The following is a 19,726-nucleotide window of genomic DNA, read 5'->3' on the forward strand; positions in this document are numbered from 1 at the left end:
GAAGGCAACATAAATAGTCTGAAATATCAACAAATCTTAGCTGCCTCTTACATTCCTAACCATAAAAAGGGACATACAGTATTATGTAGCAGGATGGTGCTCCATTGCATACTTCCATCTCTACCTCAAAGTTCCTCAAGGCAAAGAAGATCCTCCAGGACTGGCCAGCCCAATCACCAGACATGAACAGGATGAAAGAGGAAGCATGGAAGACGAAACCCAAGAATGTTGATAAACTCTGGGAGGCACGCACAACTGCTTTCTTTGATGTTCCTGATGACTTCATCAATAAATTGTATGAATCCTTGCCGAAGCCTATGGAAGTCATACAAAATATTAAATTTGGATCTCACAGCACCACTACTTAATTCGCTTATGTTATGTAACATATTTTTATATTTGAAGTACATTTTTTGCTCAATTTTCACACTACTTTCTGTAGGCGACAAAACTTCTGTCTTGCCAAAATTTGACCTTTATGTCTTCATTAAATGATCAATCTTTTTTCAGTCAAACAAATATATTTTTGTACATTCAGCATCATTTGGGAGGGTCTTAGCTTTGATATGAACCATTTCTCAAAGCAATTGAATAATTAAAAGTCAGGTTATTAGCAATTGTTTATACAAAATGGATAAGCGACAAGACCTTTGTCAGGGACTGTAGATATTGGTACAAATTGGTTTCAAATTGACTGTGAAACAGAGCTTTCTTGTTTTATGTTTCAGACATTATGGTTCAGGAGTATGGAAAATATGGCTCTTTGGACACGTATATGAAGAAGAACAAAAATGGCATCAACATCACATGGAAGCTGGAGGTAGCCAAGCAGCTAGCCTGGGCTATGCATTACCTGGTAAGATCGCTTAGCCTCATGTATTACCACAGTGAAGACTCACATTCTTTAGATTCGAATCTCAAGGATTCACCTATCCTCATTTTTTTTTTTTTTTTTTTTCAAATTATAAAAACAATTTCTTTTTTTTGTGGGGGGGCAAACAATTCAAAATGACTACTTGGTGCATTATCGTCACTTTTTCAATCATGCACTGCAATCATTTGCCGATTTTCGCTATTCAGACCCAGTGTTGTTAATCTTACTTTAAAAAAAAGTAATTAATTATAGTTACAAATTACTTCTCCCAAAAAGTAATTGCGTTAGGAACTCAGTTACCTCAATGGAAGAGTAATAAGTTACTTGGCAAAGTAACTGGTGATCATTTTCATGTTTTTTTTTTTCCTCAAAAAAGAAAGAAAAAAACAAACTTAGGTCACACTATGTGAAGTGTTAAAGGTTTTTGGGACAATTGGCCCTAGCCCAATTCTTTACCCTAATACACCCTTTACCCTGAATCAACCGTTAAAATGTGTTAAAATTGCTCCCATTATTGCATTAGTTCCCTTCTGCCTACTTTTGACTTGTGTAATTTCAAAAACTATTTCATAATTTGAAGACAGATTTAAGTCGAGATTTTGCCGATTTAGGAGCATTTTAGATAAAAAGTGACTTAGGTTGGCTAGGAAGGTTCTCTACAACAGAGCCTTCCTAGGAAGTCTACTGCTTTAAGATGGCGGCTGTTTACTAACGCATCTAGTTCCTATACTGTACATGTTGCTAACGCCCCCGTGTCTGTCATTTCGCATCTAATTCTATATATATGTTATATCTACCATGTCTACTAGAGGCGTGCGAAATTTCTGATTCTTAGATCATTCGCGATTTGGCTGTGGAAGATTCGAGAACAATTCACAAACGTCCAAATTCTGATTATTGAATTATACCAGGTAAAGCAGAAATAAAACACAGTCAGCGCGGTCTTCAGGACGCAATGAGGAACAGAGCGAGAGTAAATATCATGTTCAACTCTTGCCGCTAGATAAAAAAACAAAACAAAACGATAATACCTGACTGCGGCCGTCAGCCGCTACAAACAGCGCCCAGTTGCTCGTTGCTACAAACATACGGCTATGGTAGATATCACATATATCTAGAACTACATGTGAAATGACAGATGACGGCCGTGTTAGATCATATACCAAGAAATAGATGCGAAATGACAGACTTTCCCGTGCTAGTAAACAGGCGCCATTTTAAAGCAGTAGACTTCTCTGAAAGGCTCTGTTGTAGCGAACCTAATTACTTTTTATCTAAAAAAAAAAAAAAAAAAAAAAAAATTGGCAAAATCTTGACTTGAATCTATCTTTAAATGATGAAATAGTTTTAAAACTTTCACGTCAAAAGTAGACACAAGGGAATTATGGAATAACGGGAGCAATTTTAACAACTTTAACGGTTGATTCACAACTTTAAATTAATTGAATGTAGTTTAAAGCTGCCGATACAGAAAGGGGACTTGAATATTTTAGTTACTGTTTCGATTTACTAATCGATTTATAATTGAATCGGAGCCTCTGAATCGTAATCGAATCGTTAGATGCCCAAAGATTCCCACCTCTAATGTCTATTATATCTACCATATCATGTGGGCGTAGTTTGTATGCTATCAGTTACCGTTGGTAACGCCGTTATATTCTAACGCCGTTATTAACAACACTGTTCAGACCCATCCAAACCGATAAAACCTTGACAAGGGTGCAACAGGAAAGTGTTGTTATCTTTTTCACTCACAGGAAGACAAGAATATTGTCCATGGGAATGTTTGTGCCAAGAATGTTCTGGTGATCCGAAAAGAGGACCGCAAGACGGGAAGTCTGCCTTTCATCAAACTCAGCGACCCTGGCATCGGCATCTCCGTCCTGCCCAAAGAAGGTTTCGCAAACATGACAATTTGACAATCAAAAGATGACATACTCACCCCATCCAACTTTTTATGTCAGTTTTGGTAGAGCGTATCCCGTGGGTGCCGCCCGAATGTGTGGAAAATCCCCAAAATCTGAGTTTAGCCACAGATAAGTGGGCTTTCGGCACGACCCTCTGGGAAATCTGCAGCAGTGGAGACAAACCGCTCCACACCCTTGACTGCTGCAAGGTGACAAAAGAAATGCTTTGCTTCGCTCGGTGTCTAGAGCAACATTTAAGGAACAACTATTGTCCTTTACAAGATTTTCCAAATCATTTTTTGTTAAGAAGTAATAAATGACTTCACATAATTACCGTATTTTTCGGACTATAAGTCGCACCTGAGTATAAGTCGTACCAGCCATAAAATGCCCAACGAAGAGGAAAAAAACATATGTAAGTCGCACCGGAGTACAAGTCGCATTTTTGGGGGAAGTTCACTTGATAAAATCCAACACATCGAACAGATATGTTATCTTCAAAGGCAATTTACAATAAAAAAACAATAGAGAACAACATGCTGAATAAGAGTACAGTATGATAATGATACATGATGCATGAACAACGAAATGCAAACGTGGCCGGTATGTTAACGTAACATAGCGATTAAGACTTATTCAGATAACTATAGCATAAAGAACATACTAACAAGCTTACCAAACCATCAGTGTCACTCCAAAACACCAAAATAACATGTGAAATTATATGATAATGTGTTAATAATTTCACACATACTGTAGGTCGCTCCAGAGTATAAATCACACGCAAAGCCAAACTATGAAAAAACCGAAAAATACGGTATGTAGAACGTTTTGAGCTTGTTTTCCAATTCCATTAATGTCAAATATCATGCCTCGTTTTTTTATGTCTTCTTTTACAGAAGCTGATGTTCTACAAGGACAGACACCAGCTACCTGCTCCTAAATGGATTGAGTTGGCCAATCTGATTAACAGTTGTATGGATTATGAGCCTTCACACCGACCCTCCTTCAGAGCGGTCATAAGAGACCTGAACAGTCTCTTTACACCAGGTGAGCAATGGCCTACTTCTTCTTGCTCCCATCACACCAAGACACATCTGCATGAAAGATTAAGGCAAAATCTGGCCGATAGTCTTGGGCTGAACTGTGACCATTTTGGTTTTAATCCAAAAGACCATTTTTACTGAACTATAACACCCAAAACAGTAGTGACGACCAAAGAAGCTTCTTGTGAAGTTCCAAACCTCTTGGCCAATTGATTCGAAAATAGGTACAGTTCATGAAACTTCATTACCAGTGACATCTCCTGGTAAAAGCTGGAACTGCATGGGCCCACAAGTAGTCTTTCCCCCTGAAGTGTGATGCACACAGGAAAGCAGATCACATTTGATGGTGTTTTTATGCAGAAATGTGAGAAATTCCAAAAGGTTTAGATACTTTTTCATACCACTGTAAGTGTAACGACTTCAAGGTTTTCCAAATAAACATTCTGTGAAAAATAAGAGAACAACTTCAACAGAAGTAAAGGAAAAAATGCCGTTATTGCACCACTATATTTATTGTTGAAATCAAAATGGTGCAAACATCAGTTGTTATTGTTTTGTTTTGTTTTTTAATCAAGTGCAAAGTTTAATCAAGTGTGGGTATGCGAGCAAATCAGGCTTTAAAGTAGACGCGGGAGTCATGTTGAATTGGCTCTACTGTTATGGTGTTATACTTATATAGCGCTTTTCTTGTCATCTTTCTCTCAACAAGAGCACTGATACATTTTTCTAAAACTAAAAACAACAAAACATTGTGTCAATAATAAATAAATTCACAAAACGAAGCAAAGCACACACTGTACGTGTCAATTTGAGCAACTGGTAGCTTGCAAGCAATGAAATAATGTACCCACATGTTGCCACAAATGCAAACAAAACAAAATATACACATCTCCAATATAGACTACACAAAGCTCATGTGTATAAAACAAAAGAATGTAAGGTACAAACAATGGTGGGATGGCAAGAACTGCTATGGTACATTGGCTGCAGAATTTAGCTCTCTCTATTCGCAATGAGCTTGCGTCGACTTATGATTACGTCAGCAAAAAGTGCTGGAATTTATCAAACGTAATTACACCTGAACGCCAGCAGGGAGTGAAAAAACACCAGAACCACACAATTGGTGGACATGACAGCTCTGCCATATGCATATTAGCACAACCTGATAATGGAAGAACCGGTGCCGATATTATCCAATATTATTTTAAAACGCTTTAATCACAACTCTAATTCAGGACATTTGAATTAACAAAATGCCATATTTAAATATGATGTTGATCCATGTTTTGCATGGCTGTCAATTTTAATTTGATTGTCCTTCACCAATGACTACATCAATGTATCGTTACACCACTTATTCCAGATTGATTATTTGTCCCATTCTCATTTTCATGTATTTCTCCGGCTTTCCAATAAAAGCCACTATTTTCAGAAGTGCAGTTTACTATTTAATCTTCTTCTTGTGGTGCAGACTACGAGCTGCTGGTGGAAAGTGACATGATGCCCGCCCGGACGCGAGGCTCCGGTTTCCCGTGGGCCTCTGAGAGCCAGGAACCTGCTCAGTTTGAGGAGCGACACCTCATCTTCCTAAAACAACTAGGCAAAGTAAGAGAGACGGGCACACTCAAGTTGGACCGCTAACCGTCCATCCACGCTGTTGTCATTTCAGGGCAATTTCGGTAGTGTGGAGATGTGCCGCTACGACCCGTTGCAGGACAGCACAGGGGAGGTAGTGGCCGTTAAGAAACTCCAGCACAGCACGGCCGAGCACATTCGGGACTTTGAGCGCGAGATCGAAATCCTCAAGTCTCTCCATCACGAGAACATTGTCAAGTATAAAGGAGTGTGCTACAGTGCAGGTAGTTTTTAAGCACCTACTAAAAGATAACTGTACAGAAAGATAGGAGAGCTATAACTGAAGATAGAAGATACCTTTGTATTAATGCCTGAAGCTTATATTGATGGCTGTGCAAATTTGTTGCTTCCTCTTTCAGGACGAAGGAACCTACGCCTGATTATGGAGTATCTTCCATACGGCAGCTTAAGGGACTATCTCCTCAAAAACAAAGTTCACTTTGATATCAAGAAACTGCTTCTCTACTCACTACAGATTTGCAAGGTGATACAACATCTGATTGATGAGGAAACATATTTGGAGAAAGCAGCATAGGCCTTACTTACTGAAGTCAAGATGGGGGAGGTGTATTCTTGTAAAAGTCGTAACTCTGCCATCGAATAGTAGAAAAAGTTACAGTGGTACCTCTACATACGAATTTAATTCGTTCCAGGACCTTGTTTGTAAGTCGAAATGGTCGTATGTCGAGCAGGATTTTCCCATAGGAATACATTATAATTCCATTAATTCGTTCCAAAGCCTAAAAACATACACTAAATTCTTAATAAATACTGCTGGCACTGTTACAAATGGCAATTAAACATAGAAAAACAAATAAGTTATAAATAAATAAGTCAGAATAATATAATAATAAGAAGAATAATTAATAATTATTCCTGTAAATAATGTAACGAATTGGATTCTAATATGGCGGACACTTTTTACTGTCCCTGAACGCACCGCGAAGCTGACGTCACGGTGAGATAGGTCGGTGCGGTAGAGATAATACTTTCGTTTTCTTGAGAGCAGTCAACTGCTTAATACAATGGGCGTTTTGTGTTGGATAAGTTCTTAAATAAATGATAAAAACGTGACGAAGCTGGCGATTTCCTTGGCAATGTTACCACAATAATAATTGTCACCTTAACTTATAAATAGTGGCGAACGGTGGTCGGAAGAGGACCATGGAGCTGTATTGTTGAGCCAGTTCAGGGACGCGCACACCAAGCTCATATTTTTCTATAACTTGCATCTTCATTTCAAAGGTAAGCATCACTTTTTTCCTTGTTTCTCCAACTGTATCAACTTTTTTTGAAAACTGTGTTGATTTCTCACACAAGAAAATCCACCGTGCGTTCGTTTGCAGTGCTGTCATGTCGTCGTATTTCGAGCAACTCGTCGGATGTAGAAACAAATGGCGGCTCAAATTTTACGTCGGATGTCGAAAAGATCGTGTGTCGAAGTGATCGTATGTAGAGGTACCACTGTACTGGTTAAGTGATATGATTTCAAACTCATCTTAAAGCAGCGGTCTCCAAACCGATCCTGGCCCAGCCTGGGATTACTTGCAAAGTATATGAATTTATTCCCAGTAATACAAAATGCTTGACCTAACCAAAAACACCAGAAATTTCTCTTTTGCGAGCCAAAATGTGAACCACACACAGCATTTGCTGCTGTCTTTATATGCCCACGTTGTGCTTTTCAGATTTGCAATGAAATTCCAATTAGAGCTGAATGATATTGGGGGGAAAAAAACTGATATTGCGATGTTTTTGGGATTACAATATACAGGGGTTGGACAAAATAATGAAAACACCTTCAGAAAAATCAACAAAAACTCCTTTCATATGGTGTAGGTCCTCTCTTAGACACAATGGTGGGGGAAATCAATTCGTCATTGAATCTCTGAAACTGACCATAAATGCTCAATAATATTGAGGTCTGGGGATTGTGCCGGCCATAAGAGATGATAATTGGTAGTTGCATCCGTATAAATAACACACTAAAAAAGCAGCAAAAGACCCTGCCCAAAAAAAAAAAAGTGTGTGTAGGTGTGTCTGCTGGGCTGTTTGGGATTTTGGGGAGGGCGCCATTTTTCTATTAAATATTGGTACGTGTATAAGGATGGTTACTTTCATCCAATTCAGCTTTTTCAAATCCATTATAATTGACAAATAGGTTAAAAATAAATGTAACGCTACAATTTGAATGAAAATTCACAAAATGGACTGCCCTTCCTTTCCAGGGAATGGACTACCTGGCCACAAACCGCTACATCCACAGAGACCTGGCCACGAGAAATATTCTGGTGGAGAGCGAAATGAGGGTGAAGATTGGTGACTTTGGTTTAACCAAGGTCTTGCCCCAGGGCAAAGACTACTACACTGTGAGGGAACCCGGGGAAAGCCCCATCTTTTGGTAAGAGGGGGACCTGATGGTACAGTAATTAAGAATACAACATACAGTGGTATGAAAAAGTATCTGACCCTTTTGGAATTTCTCACATTTCTGCATACAATCACCATCAAATGTGATCTTTGTCAAAATCACACAGATGAAAAAGCAGCCTGCTTTAACTAAAACTACCCAAACATTTATAGGTTTTCATACTTTAATGAGGATAGTATGCAGACAATGACAGGGGGAAAATAAGTAAGTGAACCATCAATTGCTCTTTAAGTGTCCTTAGGCAGAGGGTTCACTTACTTATTTCCCCCGCCCCCCTTCTGTCATTGTTTGCATGCTATCCTCATTGAAATATGAAAACCTATAAATGTTTGGGTGGTTTTAGTAAAAGCAGACACTGTTTTTACATCTGTGTGATTTTGACAAAGATCAGATGTTATGCAGAATTGTGAGAAATTCCAATAGGTTCAGATACTTTTCATCCCACTGTACTTATTTGACCTACAGTATGTAGTGGTATTTTCCCCCAGGTATTCTCCAGAGTCACTCACAGAAAGCAAGTTTTCAGTTGCCTCAGATGTTTGGAGTTTCGGCGTGGTCCTCTATGAACTTTTCACTTACTGCGATAAAAGCCAAAGTCCACCTGCGGTACTGCAAATCTTTTGCGTGAATTTGGGTCACCGGCTCTTACTAATAACGACTGCTTTTGTTCCAGGTGTTTATGGAGCAGATGGGGGATGAAAAACAAGGACAGATGATCGTTTATCATTTGATCGACCTGCTGAAACAAGGCTATCGCTTGCCCGTCCCGGATAATTGTCCCAAGGAGGTTAGCACAAAATCAATCTGAGCTGGTGGAGTGATCATGCAAAATAGGGCTCCAGACCGCCTCCAAATGGGGGCATTTTGCGACTAAAATTCGATCCAGTGCAAGTATTTTTTACATCTACCCGCACACGCGCGACCGGAAAAATTGCATTTTTTTTTCTCCTGACAAACTCCTTCACGTTTAAACAGTGGCGCCACCAACAGCCACCCCTATAAATTGGTTGGCCACCCCACTGGCCACCCCACTTGCCAGTATATCGTTAGATTGTTGTAGCATCAGGTATGCATTTCATCCCAAATGAATGCATTTTTGTTTTGTCAAATGTAGGGCTGTGAAATGTATCGCATTAACGGGCGGTAATTAATTTTTTAAAATAATCACGTGAAAATATTTATCGCAATTAATGCATTCGCAGTATGACTCATTCACGCATTGCCGCAAATAGCCTACAATGGCGTCGTTTTACTTCTATACAAAGATTAGAGGCAGTACTGTCAAGTGAGTGGTGTAGATAAAAGCGTTCATTGGTGCTTTTAATTGGCAAAAGCTTTGTCATCTCTCCCACAGCAACCATAAATATTGTGGGAAGCGACGTGGGGAAGAATGACAGGAGTCGATCTTTTTCTTAACACCCTGTAGTGTACCCAACGCAGAGAAGATATAGCATTTGCAGCCACCACACACAGTCATGGTTGCACCACTTCCCATCATGCATTTGGGCAGAACAGTTAAGTTGCTACTGTATCATTTACTGGAAGCTCAACAAATACACTAGATGGCAATATTTAGTCACAATATACAAACTCACATTTATCCTTTAAGAATTGCAAGTCTTTCTATCCGTGGATTCCTTTCACAGAATGTTAATAATGTTAATGCCATCTTGTGGATTTATTCCTATAATAAACAAATACAGTACTTATGTACAGTATGTTGAACGTATATATCCGTCTTGTCTTATCTTTCCATTCCAACAATAATTTACAGAAAAATATGGCATATTTTAGAGATGCAATTGCAATTAATTATGATTGATTAATTTTTAAGCTGTGATTAACTCGATTAAAAATTTTAATCGTTTGACAGCCCTAGTTAAATGTACACCTTATGCCTAATATATACATAACACAATAAAACAGAATTGTTGTGGAACTCAAAATGTTGACTGGACAGTTATGGACTATGCACATTAAATCATTAGTAACATCAAATATTACACAATACACCAAAGTATATCAGTAGCCGTGTCCTTCTGATAGTTTTCCCCTGACCTTTTTACTGCAATAATATAATGAAAACCTGAAATTATAGCTTTTAGCTTTGGCCACCCCAAGATTTTCAGTGGCCCCATCTGGCCACCCCTATGAAAAATTTCTGGAGGCGCCACTGCGTTTAAATGGACTAGTTCGCTGTAATGTCACGAGCTGGTTTGCAAAAGGAAAATATAACAGAAGAAAAGGACTTCTGGGCTACTTCCAGCAGAGCGAGTCTCACGCCTGCCTAGGCCACATTTACACATCATATCATCAAGAACAAGGTGATGTCCTTGTAGACTCTACTATAGACCCCAATCACCAACGTCACACAATCACGTGATCGCTGTATTGTGCTGCCATATTGTCCGTCATTGTGTGGCCTATTGTCAATGATTGTAGTCTCTAAAGTGGATTCACTTGCAAATTATGGAAGCCCCGGTGCTTTCAGACGCCGTAAACTCATTGGATGAGTTGCATAAAAGCCGTTATTTGGAAAAGCTTCGTTCGATCCAGTCGCCAGATCCATATTTCATGCCCAAACCGATGTTTCCTCCCGTCCGGTCCCGTCCCGTGCGTCAGAGCTCGTCCTGAGACCACAAAATTTCCAGTCATACTCCAGTTTATTTCACGATGAGGAGTCGGGTACCCAAAATCGGCACCGGCCCGAATATAAACGGACATTTGGTCAGCTGAGCGTCACCGTTGTCACGATTGTAAAATGAAACGATTGACAACGGGCCGGTGTGTGCTGAAAAATAGCTGCCCCGCGTGAAATGTTCCCCCTGCCGGGAGCGCTTATTTTGAACGCTTCATTGACGTGAAAACATCAAATATTTTCATGGACGCATTACAGTAATGGATTGACGACTGTGAGATCAGTTTTAAATCATTAAATTACACAAAATATTAGTACTGTATTTTAGTAACAAATCGTGGACTGGGCCACATAACCATCTTTGAACAGAAATGTATTAGTCTACAGGTTTTCACGACCATATCCCAATGACAATCACACAGGTAGGACATTTATAAGTTGAAGCAGAGTAAAATAATACATATTCACGGTACAAGAAAGTCGTTTCCGTGTGGGCGCCCCCGTCAGAGGGGACATTTCACGCAAGGTGGCTATTTTTCGGCACAACACCTGTTGTTGCGCTCACCTGCTTGCTGCGCGACCGTGGCGACGAGCTTCGTAGTCTCCATCTGTTGATGTCTGCGATCGTGTTGGCATCATATTGATTTTTTCGCCGCTGTCTGACGGGTGTCGACACAAACGCATCATGGGCCGAGATAAACAAACCGTGATGTTTTAGAGATTTGCCCTTTTAACAATGGGCACACAGCAACTACTAAAATGACCGTTTATCTTCTCTGTTACTGCAACCAACTGCCACACATGCCTTCACCATTTTGATGAATCAATGTTAACGATTGTCAGGAAGGTTTTTGGGTTCGTTTACTAGTCGGTGATTCCTTAAACAAGCAGAAAAACACGCAGTAATAGGAGGAATGTACGTAGTGGTAATATGTAAACTAGGGCTGTCAAACGATTAAAAATTTTAATCGAGTTAATTACAGCTTAAAAAATTATTAATCGTAATTAATCGCAATTCAAACCATCTATAAAATATGCCATATTTTTCTGTAAATTATTGTTGGAATGGAAAGATAAGACACAAGATGGATACATACATTCAACACACGGTACATAAGGACTATTTGTTTATTATAACAATAAATCAACAAGATGGCATTAACATTATTAACATTCTGTTAAAGCGATCCATGGATAGAAAGACTTGTAGTTCTTAAAAGAAAAATGTTAGTACAAGTTAGAGAAATTTTATATTAAAACCCCTCTTAATGTTTTCGTTTTAATAAAATTTGTCAAATTTTCAATCAAAAAATAAACTAGTAGCCCGCCATTGTTGATGTCAATAATTACTTACAAAATGCTCATGGATGCTGAAGCCTATAAAATCAGTCGCACCCAAGCGCCAGCAGAGGGCGGCAAAACTCCATAAGACACAACAAGTGAGCGTTTCACTGTGTACTGTCATTTAAATCTCTCTGAGCGGGGCATCTGCGTTAATTGCGTCAAATATTTTAACGTGATTAATTCAAAAAATTAATTAACCCCCGTTAACGCGATAATTTTGACAGCCCTAATGTAAACACGATGAGCTGATGGACAATATGGCGGCACCAGTCAGGGGGGCGGAGTTGTGACGTCACGTGATTGTGTGCTCAACTGTCAATGCTCATTTGAATTTGTTGGAAACCTTTTATTTATTTATATAATCATGGACTAAAACTTCTGAAGTTTCTAGATGAAAACATTTTGAGTAATTGTCAACTAAAACTAGGCGAAATTTGTCTTAGTTTTCGTTGACTAAAACTACAACTCATAGCAAAAAGTATGGAATCGCCAGTCTCCTTCTCTTTCCTCAAAACAAAAGTTTGGGAATTGAAAAATAAATAAATATCGCATGGAACTATCACGCACGCGCACATCACGATGCTAATGTTTAAATGACATATTGTTCAGGCTTAATTTATACATGAAAGCTTTTTTTTTGTTTTTTTGTAATTTGAGGGAAAAAAGTAAATTTTATTTATTTTTATTTTTTTGAAGGCGGGGTGCTACTTCATTGCTTTTCACTTATCGCAGCGGGTTCTGGTCCCCATTAACCATTAAAAACAAAGGATCACTGTATTGTGAATGTTCAATATAAGTATAGTGAGTAAAAATCCCTCTGACTTTCTCAGATACATGCGATGATGAGCGAATGCTGGAGCGGCGACCCGGGACAGAGGCCAACTTTCCAAAAGTTGATCCGCGACGTGGAGACGGCGCAAAACAACATGGACACGTGAGCCACATTCATCGGCAATGTGAGGACTTTTCAAACACTACACCTGAACATTCCTATTATTTTCAATACGTTATTAGCACCTTCTTTCTTATTGTATAGATGTATATAATGTGTAATCTTTGCATTGTGCCTGTGCTTTTTTCTGTTCTCCCACCATTCAGGTACGGCGCACATTACGTTTCCAGCCAGTCTGGTCATCTATCATGTCAAAATCACCTTGGCAAATACAGTCGAGTGCCTCTAAAGGTTATTCACAGCACTTCATCTTCGTTATCATCATGGCGTTTTGTAAGTATAATTTGAAAGCAAACATTTTTGAAGTAAGGCAGTAACAAAAAATTTGCAAAATTGAAGCACTGTGAAAACATAGTGGATGCACTTTAAGCCCAAAAGATTATTGGTCGGACAAAATGACTGCCGTCTGTATATATGTAACGGGTACACGAGGGTCCGCTGTGGAGCATGGAAACCTCCCTGCCGATTCATGTAAGGCCGCTGGCGGCTGTGCCGTTGGCTCGAGCTTTATAGCGCAGTGGTAACCCTACCTGCCCAGTGAAAGCATTGTGGCGCGCAGGTTCACGTGCCAGCCTAGTTTTCATATAGTTAGTTGGACTCTTATGGAATTACAAAATCGGAATGGAAAGCCTGTTTGAAGGAAAAGGTTCTAGGGATTTTGATACGTTTCATTTTATTAAGGTTATGTATATATTTTTCTATTCATGAAATAAGAAAAGTTGTTGTAGACGTGACTCTGCTGTGTGTTGTGTATATATTTTGAATGAGTTTGTATAAAAGTTGTCGTGACGATTCCGCAACACACATGTACATTTACTGTGCCAACATGTTTGTCATAATTGAACAAACACATGAAAAAAAGTGGAAATAACATGTTTTTCAAATTGAACTGAAAATAAAAACATACCCTGTGTTTTGTTAGCCAGGCAAGCCTGTTTGATTTTCGCCATATACTGGACAGATGACAGGTCAGTTTCGCCTGTGGTTTTTCTTGTACAACGTACAGTCTCATTCAAAGCACGAGAGAACACCTAAACTGACTTTGCACATACTTTTGTCAGACCCGAAAACAGAAACATTTTTTGCGTTTCTTCTTTTTTCAAAAATAAGTCCTGTATTTTTCGGACTATAAGGTAGTCCCTGAGTTACGAACGACTTCTGTTTCTCCGCTGCTGACGTAACCCCAATTCGTCTGGACGGGACACGGGGCCGATAAATAGGGGGCCCGCATTGTTGCCGAAGCCATCAAAGCTGACCGAGTGGAATCACTGACAAAGCTTTTGTCGTTAAAAATTCTTGTGAATAAATGCTTAAATCCCCAAATTCTTTAGATATGTACGTCAAACAGTCTCAATTCATGGTTAAAAGCAAAAAAACAAAACAAAACATGCAGTTAGCATTTATTTTACGTAAATATGTCGGAGTACAATGCTAGTCTGTTATTGAATGAAGCTAGTGGCCACCTGATGTAACCAGAGCTTTTCTGGTGAAAGTTCTTGAATAAATGCATAAATCTCTGAATTCTTTATAGATATGGACATAAAACAGTCTCGATTCTTGGTTAAAAACAACAAAAAACGTGCAGTTAGCATTTACTTTACGTAAATATGTGGAAGTACAATGCTAGTCTGTGAATCTAGCTAGCGGCCGCCTTATGTAAACAGAGCTTTTCCGGTGAAAATTCTCATGAATAAATGCTTAAATCCTTGAATTCTGTATAGATATGGACATAAAACAGTCTCGATCCTTGGTTAAAAGCAAATTTAATCGATTTTTTTTTCTATGTCGGACGCTTGGTATGCAAGCAGGAAAGCAGCACAAAGCCAAAAAAAGCGCACCAGAGTGGCCATAACATTGACTTATTTCAACAAAACAAGAGGGTACACTGTTGTGTCCTGTCTCTTCAATGCCAAACTTGGCTGCACGTCGGCCGTGAATGAACACATAAAGCGCCGTCACCCAGTTGTCATTTTGGAAGACGACAGGAGACAACAAGCTGGCAGATCGTAAGTCCCTCTAACTAACTAATGACATTTTTATTGAAGTTGCTAAGCCTGTCGCGATATGCAATAAGTCCATTTATCGCACGGTAAATAAAAATGAGGGTGGTCATTTTCACAGCTGCGTTTTATTAAGTGCGTGTGTGCGTGCACACGAGCATGTTCATGGCATAAGAGACTCCAGTTCTTTTCACAGATTGGTCATCAGCACGCCATATAATTAAAGTTCAGACATACAACATAAGGAAACACATTTATATTAAACACTGTAAACATTAGCATTGCTACATTGGGGCCAATGGGGAAAAAAAGACAACCTACTTTAGCCTGCTATGAAACATTAGCAGTCTTCTCCAAAACGCAAACTTGCAGTTAAAAAGTGACACTTCAAACATGAAAAATCGCTGATTAACAGCATTTGCAAACAAATTTTAAAAAAAAAATCTTACTGACACCACATGCAATGACAAAAAAAGTAAAAGCTTTTTTTTTGCGTAGTGTTAAGTTAGCTGTTTAGGGAACGTACTTCCGGTGAACATTTCAAAAATAAAAGCGCGTCATGTTCATCATATAAATAACGATTTCTGGAGTTAATCCCACATACCGGTACTTTAGAATTCAGATTCTACATTAAGAATAGCTTTAAAATGACACCCTTTATGAAAAATCTGATTGGCAATGACTATAATACTATTTTATATATATGGTAGTAGTATACTATACTATTAATGCTAGATATTTTTTTAAGAATTGAATCATGTTGGAAAGGCAAATTCAGTGTTCTGAATCTGTTGACATTCCATTCTTTTGCACTAGTTAATGCTATCAGCATTTGACCTCATTGTTTATTTGTGATTTATTGTTATTTAGGTGTTTATTTGCACTTTATTAAAGAATTTAAGTTTTCCCCAAAAAATTTATGAATTAATAAACATCAAAAATTTCATTGCTAAATTAGTAAAAAAAAAAAAAAAAACCTGACCTTTTTAACCCCTCACCCATTTTCATGCTTGTTTTAACTCCTACCCTAATGAGATAAATTTCCCAACATTGAATAATTTATTGAAACACACCTTTGTATATTGCAATATTGTCGATTTTTTTTATTTTGCATCAGCTTCCTTTTTCAACTCCAGCTTTTTGATAAATGTGGTTATTTATCCCTGACTGGCCAAATGTGGGCATTCATGCAACAGTGTTGTTTCATGTGATCAGTTAGATGAAAAAAAATGAAAACGTTTTTACCCCCAAACAAAATCTGGACATTTTAATTCCGAGACAACAGAGCGTTGATAAACAACTCAACACAAGCGTCCTATATCATTTCGAGTGCAACCTTGGCTACAGCAGACGCCAGCGACACCTTGAGAAAAGTGCCGCCTTCCCCTGCTGCTGTCGTCGTCGCCGATTCGAGGATGCAACTTTGCCAGCGCGCCCAAAACATTGAACCATTCAGGTTCGTTTCTCTTGCTCTGATGCGTGTGAACGGTCAAGACTTCGGTTCCAGAATCGGAAGAAAAGGCGGAGGAGCGGCGCCGGTGAAGAAGGTTGTGGATAGCGGGCTGCTCGTCACGGTCGGGACTCCGCTGGAAGGCTTTAGGAAAAAAAAGACCATGCAGTCAATTTCTTTGCACTTTTAATTGTCAATAGTGAGCAGACACATGGCTTAGAATATGAATGTAAGGGGAATATTTATAGTGCTAAACGGACCATACAACCCCTAGCAAAAAGTATGGAATCACCAGTCTCGGACGAGCACTCACTGACATTTTATCATGTAGAACAAACTTAGATATAAAGCTTGAAAAAAAAAAAAAAGAATTAGTTCAAAGTGCAACTCTTTAGCAATCAAAAACATTGTGGTGGTCAGTAAATGTTAATTTTATAGAGCAAGTGCAGGGAAATATATATGGAATCACTCCATTCTGAGGGAAAAAAATATGGAATCATGAGAAACAAACAAAGAAATAACAATCAAAACACATCTCTAGTATTTAGTTGCACCACCTCTGGCTTTTATAACAGCTTGCAGTCTCTGAGGCAAGGACTTGACCCAGAAAATCACTGCTCTAGAGGAGATCTGCATGGAGGAATGGGCCAAAATACCAGCAACAGTGTGTGAAAAGCTTGTGAAGAGTTACAGAAAACGTTTGGCCTCCGTTATTGCCAACAAATTGTACATAACAAAGTATTGAGATGAACTTTTGGTATTGACCAAATACTTTTTTTCACCATGATTTGCAAATAAATTATTTAAAAATCAAACGATGTGATTTTCTGGGGGTTTTTCCACATTCTGTCTCTCATGGTTGAAGTTTAACCATGTTGACAATGACAGGCCTCTCTAATATTTTCAAGTGGGAGAACTTGCACAATTAGTGCTTGGCTAAATACTTATTTGCCCCACTGTATATGAATAAGAAAATCTCGACCACTCCTTGATGCCTGGGATGTCTGTTTCGCGACCCTTGTTATATGACCATGTTTCACCCGTAAAATCCCCCAAAAATCCAGCTGTGGCCATTCATAGCTGTGTCTTCACACTCAGTGATACATGCTACATGCAGTTTTTGAATCGAAACAAGGCAAGTATGCAATATCTCGTTTAAAATCATGGCGACTTTAATTCTGCTCTCGCGTGCTCTCACCTCCAGTTAGGGTTTTGCTGTTTAAAAAAATATGTTTTTTAAAATGCCCTCCTGTTCAAAAATTTTCTTCCCCCCAGAAAATTGACATTTTTAAGCTTTCCAATGATGTATCACACGCACAAATTGGACAATTTTGAAATTTGGACAAATTGGGGGTCTCAGAGCGGAACTTCAAGTCACCTAAGTGTTTTCCGCCATGTATATTTAGTAGGGCTGTCAAAATTATCGCGTTAACAGGCGGTAATTAATTTTTTAAAATGAATCAACGTTAAAATATTTGACGCAATTAACGCACATGCCCCGCTCAAACAGATTAAAATGACAGCACAGTGCAATGTCCACTTGTTACTTGTGTTTTTGGGAGTTTTGTCGCCCTCTGCTGGCGCTTGGGTGCGACTGATTTTATGGGCTTCAGCACCCATGAACATTTTGTAATTATTGACATCAACAATGGCGGGCTACTAGTTTATTTTTTGATTAAAATTTTTTTACAAATTTTATTAAAACGAAAACATTGAGGGGTTTTAATATAAAACTTCTATAACTTGTACTAACATTTATCTTTTAAGAACTACAAGTCTTTCTGTCCATGGATCACTTTAACAGAATGTTAATCATGTTATTGCCATCTAGTTGATTTATTGTTTTAAAAACAGTACTTATGTACCGTATGTTGAATGTATATATCCGTCATGTGTCTTATCTTTCCATTCCAACAATAATTTACAGAAAAATAAGGCATATTTTATAGATGGTTTGAATTGCAATTACGATTAATTAATTTTTAAGCTGTAATTAACTCGATTAAAATTTTACATTTACATTTAACATTTATATTAAGTATTTAGGTCCTAGATTGATACATTCAGATCCAATACTTATTATTCAAAAATAAATAAGTTGTTAAACAATGTTGTAAATGTGCAAGTTAAAGTGACTCTAAAAATTTCACACCGCATTTTAAACACAAGATGGCGCTAAGTCGTAATTTTCAGCATGTGCTGCTTTACAAACGGCGCCCCATTGCCCCCTGCTGGTTTAAAACCGTAAGTACAACAGTGTGTATATTTTCCACACACACAACGAAATAAGATGAAACACCTTAAACATAGGGTGAATCTATCCGTAGACACAACAAAATATTAAATTAGCTATTTTAATATTATTTAATCATTATTTATTATTTAATTAAATTATTATTATTTATAAAAGTAACTAAAAAGAATTCAGAGACTTATTGTACTTTAAAAGTGTTGAAATTACATAAAATGCACATATTACTTGGTTTTTTTGTTTTAAACAAAGTAAAGATATGTGGTGTTCATGGCTCTCTCTCAGCCAAAAAGGTTCCCGACACCTGCTCTGGTGAGTCCAACCAACATTCATTAGACACAGCACAAATGTCTTAAAAATAAAAATCTAAATGGCAGAAAAATGACTTCTTCAGCAGACAAATCCAGTATCATTGGAAATGTATTGAGTTGGAAACTTGGTGGTTATATACTAGTATAATATACAGTATGTATGGTCCACTTACCATCGTCTGCCATGTTGAGTCTCTTCCATCGGGAGCCTCCGCAGGTGAAAATGACGGCACGTATGAACTCCCTTCCGCACAGCTTGACTCCATAGTCCCTGGACTGGAGCACTCTGCTGATGGCGTCCCCCTGCTCGCCCCTGCACGCAACCAGCGCCAACAGAAGTACACAAGCTGTGGGGCTCCAAAGCATGCTTATCAACACCTTTGCACTTCACCGCTCAGCGAAGCCAATGGGTTTCCTTCTAAGGTCTTCCCACCGAATGGAACTTGATCGGTCTGGTGAATAGACCCCATCTTTTATAGTTGACTCCTTGACTTGTAGCGTTGTTCCTCCCCTCACATGTGCGTCATTTAACTGGACGCTAATGACGTGCCGTGGTTTATTTCTTTGTGCTTATGAAAGTCGTGGGTTGCCAACACTTGTGTTCAAGTATTATTGGTGTTAATTCCTTCATATTGGGCCTCGTCTGCGCGTCAGGGCTGAGGTCACACCGAGACCCGGGAGGTATCCTCGGCAGTTTGCTTTTTACTGAATTAGTACAGCGCCGTGCTCCCTAATATGAGTCACTGAAAACATTGGCAACAGCTGCAGAGTCCAATGCAGAGGTGAAACAAATCAAATAATGGAAAAAAAAAACTTTCAAATATATTCGTGAATGCCAAGGGCAAATGAATATGTTTGTGCATGGTAGGTCAAATGAGATGCAATAG

The 19,726-nt window shown here is 38.6% G+C and overlaps 2 protein-coding genes across 3 annotated transcripts in view; one reads left to right on the forward strand and one right to left on the reverse strand.

The window, feature by feature from the left end:
• Positions 1 to 15,957, forward strand: part of jak2a (Janus kinase 2a) — a 48,816-nt gene extending 32,859 nt beyond the window's left edge. For both annotated transcript variants that reach the window (XM_057818677.1, XM_057818678.1), the window contains exons 14-25: positions 729 to 856; positions 2,632 to 2,770; positions 2,839 to 2,990; positions 3,681 to 3,831; positions 5,299 to 5,432; positions 5,497 to 5,686; positions 5,822 to 5,946; positions 7,691 to 7,863; positions 8,382 to 8,499; positions 8,567 to 8,680; positions 12,706 to 12,831; positions 12,974 to 15,957. In XM_057818677.1, the coding sequence (XP_057674660.1) occupies positions 729 to 856; positions 2,632 to 2,770; positions 2,839 to 2,990; positions 3,681 to 3,831; positions 5,299 to 5,432; positions 5,497 to 5,686; positions 5,822 to 5,946; positions 7,691 to 7,863; positions 8,382 to 8,499; positions 8,567 to 8,680; positions 12,706 to 12,813 (1,532 nt within the window). In that variant the 3' untranslated portion in view covers positions 12,814 to 12,831; positions 12,974 to 15,957. The remainder of the gene's footprint in view (positions 1 to 728; positions 857 to 2,631; positions 2,771 to 2,838; positions 2,991 to 3,680; positions 3,832 to 5,298; positions 5,433 to 5,496; positions 5,687 to 5,821; positions 5,947 to 7,690; positions 7,864 to 8,381; positions 8,500 to 8,566; positions 8,681 to 12,705; positions 12,832 to 12,973) is intronic.
• LOC130905360 (relaxin-3-like) lies at positions 14,832 to 19,599 on the reverse strand. Its single transcript, XM_057818679.1, has 2 exons — positions 19,013 to 19,599; positions 14,832 to 16,421 (listed from the first exon to the last, which is right to left on the reverse strand). The coding sequence occupies exons 1-2, from the start codon at positions 19,203 to 19,205 to the stop codon at positions 16,129 to 16,131; spliced, it is 486 nt and encodes a 161-aa protein (XP_057674662.1). The 5' UTR covers positions 19,206 to 19,599; the 3' UTR covers positions 14,832 to 16,128.
• Positions 19,600 to 19,726: the final 127 nt, after the last annotated feature.

The sequence above is a fragment of the Corythoichthys intestinalis genome, chromosome 17, assembly GCF_030265065.1.
Source record: "Corythoichthys intestinalis isolate RoL2023-P3 chromosome 17, ASM3026506v1, whole genome shotgun sequence".
In the NCBI taxonomy this organism is placed as follows: domain Eukaryota; kingdom Metazoa; phylum Chordata; class Actinopteri; order Syngnathiformes; family Syngnathidae; genus Corythoichthys; species Corythoichthys intestinalis.

What these genes read in the sequence shown, in the direction of transcription:
- LOC130905360 (XM_057818679.1), bottom strand. Translation starts at nt 19,205, where the DNA reads ATGCTTTGGAGCCCCACAGCTTGTGTACTTCTGTTGGCGCTGGTTGCG. An exon ending in ACTCAACATGGCAGACGATG is followed by an intron (nt 16,422 to 19,012) that starts GTAAGTGGACCA and finishes TTTTTCCTAAAG; the next exon opens with CCTTCCAGCGGAGTCCCGAC.